This window comes from Capra hircus, chromosome 7 (genome assembly GCF_001704415.2).
Source record: "Capra hircus breed San Clemente chromosome 7, ASM170441v1, whole genome shotgun sequence".
Classification (NCBI taxonomy): Eukaryota; Metazoa; Chordata; class Mammalia; order Artiodactyla; family Bovidae; genus Capra; species Capra hircus.
Window position 1 is genome coordinate 48,580,077 of NC_030814.1, and position 12,110 is coordinate 48,592,186.

The following is a 12,110-nucleotide window of genomic DNA, read 5'->3' on the forward strand; positions in this document are numbered from 1 at the left end:
TCTGTCCACTCACGCCACACAAGGGCTGACCTTGGCACTTGTGTGTTTACTGTCTCCTCTGCCTGGAAGGCCCTTTGCACAGAGTCATGGGCTCCTCTCACGCCCTTCCAGTCACTTAATCAAAGAAAACGTCTCTGGCCAGTCTATCAAAACCAGCATCACTGCCCATATCCATCATCCACGTGCCCTTTCCTGCTTATTTTTTTTTTGTCCTTATCACCACCTGCCACATGGTATGTTTATTTGCCCACTGTCTAGTCATCCACCCCACCCATTGCACAGAAATGTCAGCAGCACGACCGCAGGGACTTTGCACACTTCGATCACCACTGTGTCCCCAGTGCCCACCGAAGAACTTAAACATGGTAGGCACTCCGTAAATATTTGCTGAATGGAGGAACATACACCCTCAAGCACCCAGCTAGTCCCAGTCACCCACCTTGCAGTTCAGGGTTCTCTGGCCTGAGCCTCTGGATCTCCTATCCTGTTGTCCCCAACCTCCTCCCCAAGGACAGCTTCTCCATGACAATTTCAGAAAGGACCGTGGTCCCAGCAGTTGCTCCGAGTACCCCAACAAGCCCAGAGCAGCTCACCTGTCCTCTGGGATTTCTTTCCCTTCCTTCCTCCAATGCAAAATGGCTCTGGTTTAAGGGGTGCATGAACTCCATATACCCCTCCACAGCCAAGAGGAAAGGGTATAGGACCCAGAGTCCCAACCATCTGAGTCTGGGCTCAGAGGCTGACTCTCTCACTTACAGGCAGCACAGCCTCCTGTAACCTAACTTCACCCTCCTGAGCTTTGGTTTGCCCATCTGCAAAACAGGGACATAGCCCCGCCCTTGGGAGAACTGCTGTGACAGGTTTTGAATGACCCAGTAGAGCACATGCTCTTCTCCTTTGCACCCATCCCTAGAGCCACTCTTAAGAATGGGCCAGCAGCATGCAAGGCCTGTGTAAGGCAGGCAAGGTTCCTAATAAAGCTAATACTTAGAAGGCCCGATCAGACACGAGGCACCATGTACCCCAAGCACCTTACCAACACTCACCCGCTCACCCTTCACGACCAACAAGCTGGGAGGAGGTGCTGTCATTACACCCACTGTACAGGTGGGAAAGTCAGGAACTCAGCCAGCAAGGGTGGGATGAGAATCGAGCTCGGCTGGAGCCCCTCACTGCTCGGACCTGCTCCCCGCGTACCTTGAAGAAGCCAATGATGCCCACGCCGTAGGCCACGCAGTACTTGTCCAGCAGCTCCCGGTTCCAGGCATCCAGGTTGACATACTTAAGGATGTTCTCATAGATGATGAGGGCGAAGCGGCCGCGGCCCTTGTCGGTGAGTGTGGGCATGTCGCCCTTGCCCGGTGCAATCTCCGTGCGGTACTTGAAGCGGCTGGACTCCAGGATGGCCACCACCTCCTGGCCCAGCTGCGAGTAGAGGCTCTCCACGAACACCAGCACCAACGGGTCCGTGCGGGAAGGGGTGGCTGCCTGGATGGGCTTGAGCGGCAGCAGGCGGCTGGGGGCCACGGGAGGAGGGTCCCCACAGTCAGGCTCGGGGGCGTCCGCGGAGGGCTCCAGGCCCCGCTTCCAGCCATAAAGGTAGTAGGCCGAGACAAAAACGCTGAACAGGCAGAAGGCGAACAGCAGGAAAAGGACGGCCTGCGGGGACACATGCCGACACAACCTGCGGAGGCGCGCCAGGGCGGGCATCCTGGCCCCCGAGACCGTGGCCACCAGGGCCCCGGCCTGCCCCAAGGCCCCACGCAGGAGGAGATGCCCGAGTTGTCCACCGGCCAAGAGATTCACAGAGACTCAGTGAGTGAGGCCCGCAGTGGGCAGGGGAGAGGAGGATCCGGGCCCTGGCCCTTCCTCCCAGCCAGGGGCGCAGTCCACGGCTGGTTGCGCTCCTTCCTTCCTCCGCACCCCTTTATGTCACCATGGCAAACCCCCACGTGGTCCTGTGCACAGCAGAAGTGCCCCAGGGCGTCAGGGCCTCCTGGGGGTGCTGGGCAGTCGGCAGAAGGATGCTGGGCAGGCCTGGGGGCGCCGCATGCCGCTCACTCAGTGGGGCCCCTGGGGCCAAGGCTGTGGAGAGAGAAGGAGAATCAGAAGGTGGAAAGCCAGAGTGTGGGCCCTGGGGGGCTCCACCGACTGTGGACCCACAGGACCTGATCTAGGCCGGCCCGAGTTCAACTACTGCTGCTCGACCTGGGTGCATGCTTTGGGGCAAGCTTCTTCATCTCTCTGAGCCTCAGTCTCTCCATGTGTTAACCACAGTACCTGCCTCACCAGAGGCTGGGAGGTTTCGTCCCATGATACATACATCACGCTGAGCAGTTACCTGCATATGGTGTCTACAGTGATAGATGCGGTTTATCATGATTACCAGAGTCCAAGACTGCACCAAGAAGACTCCAGAAGCAGGAAGAATGAAGTGGGACGATAAGCGTTCACAAGGCCTGGCAGCTAGAGGTGGAATTCTAAATCACGACCCAACGCCGCGTTCCCTCACTCCCTTACCCGCATGCTTCCCACCCATTTCTCTCTCGGAATGCGCCCAGCAGTGCCATCTGACAGATTAAAGCCTAAGGCTAAGACTAGGATTCAGACTTAGGCTGTGAGGCATCAGCGGCTTGGCTGTGCTAGAAGGCCCTCTCAAGCATCAGCGATCTCACGTGTGAAATCACCAGGCCTGCTGCACCGGGCTGTGGCCGAGGGTGACTGAGGAAACCTACGGGAGGAGGACGGCGTAAGCCACATGTAAGAAACGGCAGCTGTCGCTATCTGCCCCAAATACAACAGGCATCTCTCATCCTCAGGGCACAAGCCCACAGTGGCATACACCAGCCCAGCACAGCAGGCGACCAAACCCCCTGCCTTGAGGATCTCAAGCTCGCCCAACATCCTCACCCAAACAGCACCCCGACCACGGCCCTCTAGTCTCCCTTAAACCTGAGTGGAGGCAGCTGCTGAAAGCTGGCAGGAGAGCTCCCCTGCAGGATGGGAGGGCAGGAGGTGTGAGGGACTGGGCTGGCGCAGCCAGGAGGGGAATGTGAGTCTCAGACCCAGAGGCAGGGATGAAGATCCTCAAACCCGCTCCCAGCCCCCAGACTACATGGTCTGCTCAGCGTGGGCACAGTCTACCAGAGACCCTACAGCTGTACTTCTAGGAACTCATCCTAGAGGTAGTAATTGCAGAAGTGTGCAAAGATTTCCCCACAAGAAATCCAATCCCCGTTCTGTATAATAGCATAGAGTGTTGTTTATAATAGCAAATGCCCAACAATAGGGGGCTGTCTTTAGCAATTATAATGCAAGCATGTGATGGAATCCCAGGCAGCCATTTACAGTATGCTGAAGGAGGACATTTACCGACACAGAAATATAATTACCATATATATTGTTAAAGTAGAAAACATCTTTATAAGACCATACTGTCTTTTGTGAAAAATTTTACACGTAAGCCAGAAACTGGTACTAAATCCAAAAATCAAAACAAAAAACAGTAACAATTATCTCTGACTTTTCTTTTCCTTTGTTTCCTAGATTTTGTATAATAATCATTTGTTATCTCGTGAATAGGTGAGAACAAATATTTTTAAAAGATGTGCTCAGCAAAGAGGCAGGGGTATGAAATGAGGACATGTCTTAGCCGCTGGGTCTGCTCCCAGTTCTGCCATAACGTGCTGCGTGGTCTCAGGCACACTCTGCCCCTTTCTGGGCTTCTCGTCAGTCAGCAAGGGGCCTGGGCCAGATGATGTCTGGGGACTCTTCCACCTCTGATATTCTACAGTTCAGTCTCTTACGATGTACCAGCATCACAGGGAACCCAACGCAGCCAAGAAAACAGGCACCCACGATGCAGGGAGTGCGACAGTGGGAGGAGGGAGGGTATCTGAGAGAACTGAGGGGCACTTAATCCCCCTGGGGAGGATCAATGAAGGCTCCTTGAAGGAAGTGGTACCTGAACTGGCCAGAAAGCCAAGCAAGGGTTGGCCCAGGGTAGGGAGAGGGAGGGATGCATAGCACAGCGTAGGCGTAAGGGAACAGGCAGAGCTTTCCAGGGAGTCCCTGCAGTTCCATCTGAGGGCAGGGCAAGGCGGGACAGGCTTCCCGGGTGCAGCCGAGAGAGCTGGGGTGACTGGCCCAGCTTATTCCCAGGGTGTACCCAAGTCCCGTTCCCCTTTGATAAGGGCAGCCCTCTGCCCTGTGGCCACAGTGAGCCCCACCCCTTGGCCCAGGGCCAGGACAGGAGCACAGTGGGTGGGGAGGCACCTGCCTACTCAGGCCATCTAACCCCACTGCCCCTGCTGGCCTGGGTGCTCTGGTCACCGGCCTTCAGCCTGTTGCATTAACAGCCTTTCAACATGTGTGCTAATGACACAACCAGCAGTCTCAGGCGTCTTGGGGTCACCGACCCCTGTGGGAATCAGACATTTCCCTATTTTTAAAAAAATGCACGTACACTGGGAAATGTAACAATTTCATAGTCCAAACCCAGTGCCTCCAACTCCCTAAAGCCCTAGGTCAATAGAGCCTAAAGGTTACGCGGGCAGACTAGAGCTAGGCAGCTTCGTTCAAACCCAAGCCCTACCACCTAGTAAATGTGTAATCTTGGGCAGATTCTTTAAGTGCCCCCAGTTTCCTAATCTGTAAAACTGGAAAACTTGACATACTTTCCAAAGTTGTGAAAATTAAATGAGTGGATACATAGGAAGTGTCATGCCTGGCACATAACCCTGAGGAAAGCCCAGCTGCTGTTTTCATGTATTCCTATTTAGCGTACTCATAACGTGAGTAACACCTGAGCCCACAAAGCACCGTCAAGCTCTGGGCACTCTCTAAGTCTCTAACAGCCCTTGGAATCCCAAATCCCCACTTTCAGAAGCCATGCCTTGCTGGGGAACTGGATGGATGAGCAGAGGCCATATAGAAGCCAGAAGGCTAGAGAGAAGGCCATGCAAAGCTCAAGCCCAAGAGAGGGTAAAGAGGGAAAGAGAGTGACCAACTAGCCCCTGGCCCCAGAGAAGGCCAGGTAGCTGGCAAATCGCGGACCACCATCGAGCTGGCCACGAGGGCCTCCAGTGCGGCCCCTACTGCAACCCTTCAAGGGCCCAGCACCAGCCATTCAAGGCCCTCCATACCTGCCTGAATTCCTGCACCCCTGTGGCTCAAGGGATGCCAAACAAAGGTTTCAAACTTCCGTGGAGCCGGGCAGGCCTCAAGGACATCTAGGGGCTGAGGCCTCAACACCTCCCTCCCGCCCTGGGCCTGCCTGGGCCTTGCCGACATCACCAGCCATCTTCCTAAACTCCAGCCTCGCCCAACCAGTCACCAGTCTCGGTCATGCATCTAAGCCTTCGTTAATGAAGTTCCCATTGCTTGGAATGTCTTCCCCTACCCCTTGGGACACTTACTCATCCTTCAAGACCCCAGTTCCAATATCATCATGTCTCTGAAGTCATCTCCACCCACCAACCCCTTTCCTGTCCCCACATCCCATTCCTCGGGCTCCTGCCCCATCCTACTCTATAGCATAGAAGCTGAGAACCAGGACTCTCCAGCCAAAACAGGATGCAAAATTCTTTGACAGCATTTTTCTTTGAGACTAGCTATCAGCATCTTAAAATCAGGAGATTTCATATAAAAGTCAGAACTCACAACTTCTTGGAGAAGGAAATGGCAACCCACTCCACTACTCGTGCCTGGAGATCCCTTGGACAGAGGAGCCTGATGAGCTACCGTCCATGGGGTGGCAGAGTCAGACACGATTGAGCTACTGACACACACAAAATTGAGGAGATACTTGATGGCGAAAGGGTACACTTCATCTACTCTCCCATCTCCTGCAGGAATAGGATGGGGCAGGCAGCAGCTGGGAGGCAGGATGGCTCGCCACCCCCCCTCATCCCTTCTGGAAGTCTTGGGGCCTCAGTGCCTGCAACAGCTGGCCTTAGGCAAATAGAATACTAAGTTGTTTACTGACAAAAAAAAAAAAAAGAACTTCCAACTTCTTGAAAAAGAGCACATTTGAGGGACTTCCCTGGCGGTTCAGTGATTAAGACTCTGCACAGTTTCAATCCCTGGTTGATGAGCTAAGATCCCACATGCTGCGTGGTGCGCCAAAATAAAAAACAAAAAGTCCATTTTAAAAAAACACACACATTTTAGTGACACTAGGCCTGTGGAAATGGCAACCCACACCAGTACTCTTGCCTGGGAAATCCCATGGACAGAGGAGCCTGAAGGACTACAGTCCATGGAGTCACAAAGAGTTGGACATGACTGAATGGCTGAACTAAGCACGGGGCATGCACACGCACTGGCTACCTTTGTAGCTTATACTTCAAGCTCCAGCCTCAGGTTGGTAAACACAGTCCCATAGCTGACCTCCCTCCCTCATTTAGCTCCCTGATGGCTCAACAGGTAAAGAATCTACCTACAATGCAGGAGTCACAGGAAATGCAAGCTCAATCCCTGGGTCAGGAAGATCCCCAGAGAAGCAAATAGTAATCTACTCAGTATTCTTGCCTGAAAATTCCATGGACAGAGAAGCCTGGTGGGTTACAGTCCATTGGGTCACAAAGAGAGCGTCTCTGGTGGCTCAGTGGTAAAGAATCCACCTGCCAATGGAGGAGACACAGGTTCGATCCCTGATATGGGAATATCCCACAGTCAGGGCAACTAAGCCCGTGTGCCACAACTATTGAGCCTGTGCTCTAGAGCCAGGGAGCCGCAACAATTGAGCCGACATGCCTCAGCTACTGAAGCCTGCAAGCCCTAAAGCCCATGCTCCACAGCAAGATAAGTCACTACAATGAGAAGCCCTCATACCACAACCAGAGAAAGACACACACAGCAACAAAGATCCGGCACAGCCAAAAATAAAATAATAAATAAAAGTAAAAAGCAACAAAGGGTTGCAAAGAGTGAAACACAACTGAGCAATTAAGCACTTAAGTGCACACACACACCAACCCCTGAGCACACCCGCGCGTGTAGTCCAGGCGGAGCAGACTTGGAGTGTTTCTACACACGGCTCTGTACCCTGGAGCCTGCAGATGGGGGCAGGACTGGAACTTATGACCTGTGCCTGGCACTGTGCTAAGCACTTTTACATACTTTATCTCAATTAATCCTTACAACTGATACTGTCATTCACCTTTACAGTTGCAGAAAATAAGGCTCAGAGATGTTAAGCCACTTAAACCACACAGCTAGTCAGTGGCAGAAATGAAATCTGAATCCAAACCCCCTGAAATGGTGATGGCTCCAGAGTCTACAGGGGAATCTTGGCAGGGATAGGGGAGAGCATGAGGGGACCTCAGCTACCAAGCCCTCAACCAAGCCTCCACTGTGCTCTTTCAGCCCTAGGCCCAGCTTTCCCTGCCAAGGTGCTGGGGATAATGAATGAGATGCTCTGGTTGTCATGGAGATGCCATGGCAACACTGCACTTTCGGGAAATACCACGGTAACTATGGCCACTGCTCTGTTGAAAGTCACTCATGACCCCACCCCCCATTCCAAAACACTCAGGTGCCCCCAGAATCCTCTCTAGGACCCAAAGAGAAAAGAGGCAGAGGCTACAAGGAACCTCTCAGAAACCAAGCTGTCTAGAGAGGAGGACTGGGGAGGAGGTTGAGCTCTGCCCTAGATGGACAGGTGGGCTCTGGAGTGAGACCAAGAGCTCCCTGAGCCTTTCATGGTGAAGTGCACCTAACAACCCAGGTCCCCCGCACTCACTGCCTCCACGTGCAGCAGGCCTCCTGTGAAGAGCGCTATGCGTCATGCTGTGTCATCCCAAACATCTGAGGGGCAGTGATGCGGTAGCTGCTAGCATCCTTGTTAAAGGTCTCTGTGCAAATCTCTCCACCTCTCTGAGTCTCAGTTTCCCCAGCGTAAAATTATTTATCTTGCAGGGCTATTGCCAAGACTGAGAGAGATGATCTGTGTAAAACCGCTCAGTGCCTGGCACGTGGTGATTACAGGCTAACAAGATGATTATTCACTTAATGGATTTGGAAACTGAGACTCAAGAAGGAACTGGCCAAAGACCACACATCAAATTGATAGTGGATCCAGAAACAGGAAGAGAGGTCAGGTTTGGGCGCACACTGGAAGCTGGGAACAAGCAGATGACCCATTCCCTGTTTCCTCATTCTGTTCCTACTGAGCCCCGCCAGGTACCAAGCAGGGAACTGGGCACTGGGCACTGAAGGTGCAGACTTTTGGGCTCCAAGGTCCTAGGTCTCTGGCATGCTGCTGCTGTGGGCTGAATGGAGGCCGGTACCCAGAGCCCCACATGCTCACCCAGCCCAGATTTTATTTCCTGCCTGGGTCACTCCTGACCATGCCCCCTACTTCCTCCACACTCACAGGCACATGAATGGACAAGCAAACTTACATGGTGCTGAGATGTTCAAATGGATCAACACAGGCCTCCAGGCCACAGGCACAAGGATGGGGTGGGGAGTTGAGAAGAAGTGTGGGGAGAGCCCTGCAAACAGGCTCAAAAGTGTGTGAATAGGCATTCAGCCTCAGGGAGGAGGAGTGGCTGCCGGCTGGGCACTGGGAGCCCCACATGCAATCCCAGGGCCGTTCCCCACAGCTGACTTGGCCCCTCCCAGCCTGTCACACCCTCAGCACAGTCACACCACCACCCATTACCCAGCCGCACCTCACAGTCACCCTGCTCCACCAGCTACCCAGCCCCAGCCTGCCCCACCCACCACATGTATAGCAAAGAAAATCCTTCACATTTGCTTCCCAGCTGTGCAGGAGTTTCTCTGGCGCAATCACACCCTTGGGAGGCCGAGACCAGAAGCAAATCCCTTCCTCTGTTGGAATCTGCGGCCTGCCCCATCCCCCACAGCCCCGCAGCGCCGCCTGGCTGGGGGCCAAAGGGCTGCCTATCCGTCACCCTGGAGTCCACGGCTGCCACCAAGGGACGGTCGGCAGTCTGGCTGAAGGGTCTCAGGACTGCAGAGTATATGGCCCACCCTGCGGTGAGCACATGGGGACAAGGAGGCCCAGAGAGATGAAAGGACCACCTTGGGTTGCACTACCAGGCCTGCCCCACCCCCACCTGCCTTGGCCCATTTTCTTATCCACAAAAAAGCCTACACATCCTCCTCCAAGGCCAGCCTCAGCTGAGAGTTGATTCCTCCAGCTCTGAATTTCAGAAGTCCTGGATGAGCTCTCCTGCCCTGTACCCCACCACACAGGGCCAGACTGATGTGCCAGAGATGTCAGCTGCAATCAAGACTAGCACACCGGGCCCCAACTTCACCAAAAGCTTTCCAAGGCGAAGTGATCACCCACCCACGGTAGGTACGTAAGAGTGAAGTGCCCCTGCCAATGACCTTTCCCTTTTTCAATCTGCTACAAGGAACTGCCAAGCTAAACGTATTAAAGTGTGAACTCCCATGTATTAGACATGATATGCCTGTACTACATGCTATTACTTACCCCACACCACACCACTATGAACAACATTCCCTTCATTTGACAGATGAGGAAACCGAGGCCCAGAGCAGTCTGGGGCTCGCTAACAAGTGGTAACTGGGAATCTCCCCAGCCCATCCATCCTTCAGCAGCATGCGCCCTCCAAGTCCACAGAGGACAGCTGACACAGGCCAGCGCCTGCACACCCCGTCCTCTGTTCCCTTCAAATGCTGCGCTTTCTGTTTTTGTTTTCAAGCATCTTATGCGTGTTTTAACATCAAAAGCAGCCTCTCATGATCCTGCCTGCAAGCAGACCCACAAATCAAGCATCAATCAACAAGCAAACAGACCATAAAGCACTGGTTCACTCCCCGGCTCCCAACCTGGGGTCTGTGCTGGGTTCCCGGGAGGGGAATGCCCAACAAAACTCTCAAGAATTGACACTCCCTACTTGTTGAGAATTTGTCTTTCTTCCAGCAAGGCCTGAGTTGAGAGTGTACCTTTGCACCAGCTCTGAAAACGGGGTTTACTGAGCAAACAAACAAGATGGCAGGGCGGCAAAGTGGGGAGTGAGAGGGCACAGGACCTCTGCCCTTTGGCCCCACTGGAGCTCTCAGGCAAACAAACCAAGGCAGGCAGGACCCTCATAGAGCAAGCTCTTCATTAGCCCCCAGAACTCCTCAAAATAGGGCTCTCTCCACCCAACGCCCAAATCCATCTATGCAGTCAAATTCATTCCCAGTTATTTCTCTCAGGCTTGGATCACTGGCACTTGTGGGGCGGGGGAGGGGGACCAAACAGTAAGATATTTCTTTGCAAATATCCTAACCTCCCTCGCTGATGGCAGCCGGCACTGACTGAACTCCTGGTACCTTGCCAGCCAGACGCTGGCTTCCCTTGATTCATCACACCCAATCCTCACACTCTGAGAGGTGGTGTCACTGATACGTGCACTTCACAGAAGGGAAATCTATGCTCAGAGAAGGGATGAAGCAACTGACTCAAGGTCACACAGCTGGGCAAGGACAGAGCTAGGACTACCCCAAGCCGGCCCACTTGGAGCCCCAGCCTCTGTGCAGCTGCCCAGCACTCCACACCATTCCTAAACTAGGTCTGCAGCCCAGAACCTACCCAGGGACGGGTAGGTTCCTGCTCCCTGCAGGTGACTGGCCCCAGTTGCCTCAATGCAGGCTGATCGGCATCCCTAGCAACAGGAAAGCATTCCTTCATGGACAGATGAGGCACCACAGGTCCCCAGAGAGGCAGGACCTCAGCCTGAGGGTCCTGACCATCCCCTGCCCCATCCCAGACAGGCAGAGACCCCACAACATGAGACAGGGAGGCTGCCTCCATGCCCCAGGCAGAGGCCTCATGTTGAGGAAGGGGAGAGCTGGATGGTGAGGGTCAGAAGCAGGAGATCCGAGTTAACAAGGCCAACTTGAAGGATATTGGGGACCAGCATGCCTCACAGGTCTGCTACACACCAGCTACTACGGCAAGCAGTGCCCAACCGTGACCTCAGTTATTCGTCGTTTTCTTTCAAGAAGTACACACAAGTTTACCGTTATTCATTCCTCCCCGTCTGCCAGCCCTGCAGGGGAGCTGGGAAACACTGGCCAACTCCAGCCCCTGCCCTCCACCTCTTGTCCATCCCAGGTTGCCATATGACCCCTGGACAGATCCTGAGAAACATGTGTACTCCGGATGGGGTGGGGGCCTCCAACTCCTGGAGGTGGAAGCAAACTCCACATGGGCCTGGAGTACCATCAGCATCCCAGTGTGTCCACCAGCTCTCTCCAGGCAATACCTTCCCTTCTCTGAGCCTGTTCCTCAACTGGACAACAAGGGGGTACAGATTAGATCAAAAGTTTGTGACCTCTGGGGGTTACGGCACCCTTTGAGAATCTTGTGAAGGCTGTCAGCAGACTCTTCGCAGACAGATGCCACATTCCATACAAACTCACAGAGACTGTGAACTCCCTCCCCAAAAGTCAAGTTAAGATCATAGAGAGACTTCCCTAGTGGTCCAGAGGCTAAGACTCCGTACTCCCAATGCAGGGGGCCCAGGTTCGATCCCTGGTCACGGAACTAGATCCCACATGCCCCAATGAAGACCCGGCACAGTCAAAACAAAGAACAAACACAGAAAGTCTGCAGCAGCCTTTTGACTTTGACAAGCCATATCCTCACCATCTAGACAGGACTGAAGCCACGAAGGTAACGTCGGAGCACCCTGGGACCTCACCACGCCAGCTCCCCCAGGGCCTGTGGTAAATCTTTAACTCCCAGACCTGCTGGCCTCAGGTGGATTTGTGGACTTGCTGAGCTGTCAGGAGAAGCTCAGAGAGAAGCTGAGCCCGTCCTTTCCACCCCTCAGCCACAGTCTCCTTCTCCTCAGTCAGGAGTCTGCCAGGTCGGCCCTAGGCTGTCTCCCTGGGGCGGTCCTGGTGGTGGAGATCCTTGAGGTACCCGCTTCTGGTCCTGTATGCAGACAGGACCCCCAGGGCCAGGCTTGGGGGCCACTCCTGCACCCCAGGCCCCGTCCTGCGTTGGTATGAACATGAACACACTGTGGGCACACACACATCAGACAGACCTGGGAGGACTGCACAGGAGGGAGGGAACACGAGGCCGTGGTCAGATGGGGCAGGGAGGCCAGGGAGAA

General features: G+C 54.1%; 1 protein-coding gene across 8 annotated transcripts in view; it reads right to left on the reverse strand.

Moving 5' to 3' along the window:
• The window catches only part of NDST1 (N-deacetylase and N-sulfotransferase 1), an 84,108-nt gene that overhangs the window by 52,574 nt on the left and 19,424 nt on the right, over positions 1-12,110 (reverse strand). For all 8 annotated transcript variants that reach the window (XM_018050151.1, XM_018050148.1, XM_018050150.1 and 5 more), the window contains one exon: positions 1,198-2,085. In XM_018050151.1, the coding sequence (XP_017905640.1) occupies positions 1,198-1,710 (513 nt within the window). In that variant the 5' untranslated portion in view covers positions 1,711-2,085. The remainder of the gene's footprint in view (positions 1-1,197; positions 2,086-12,110) is intronic.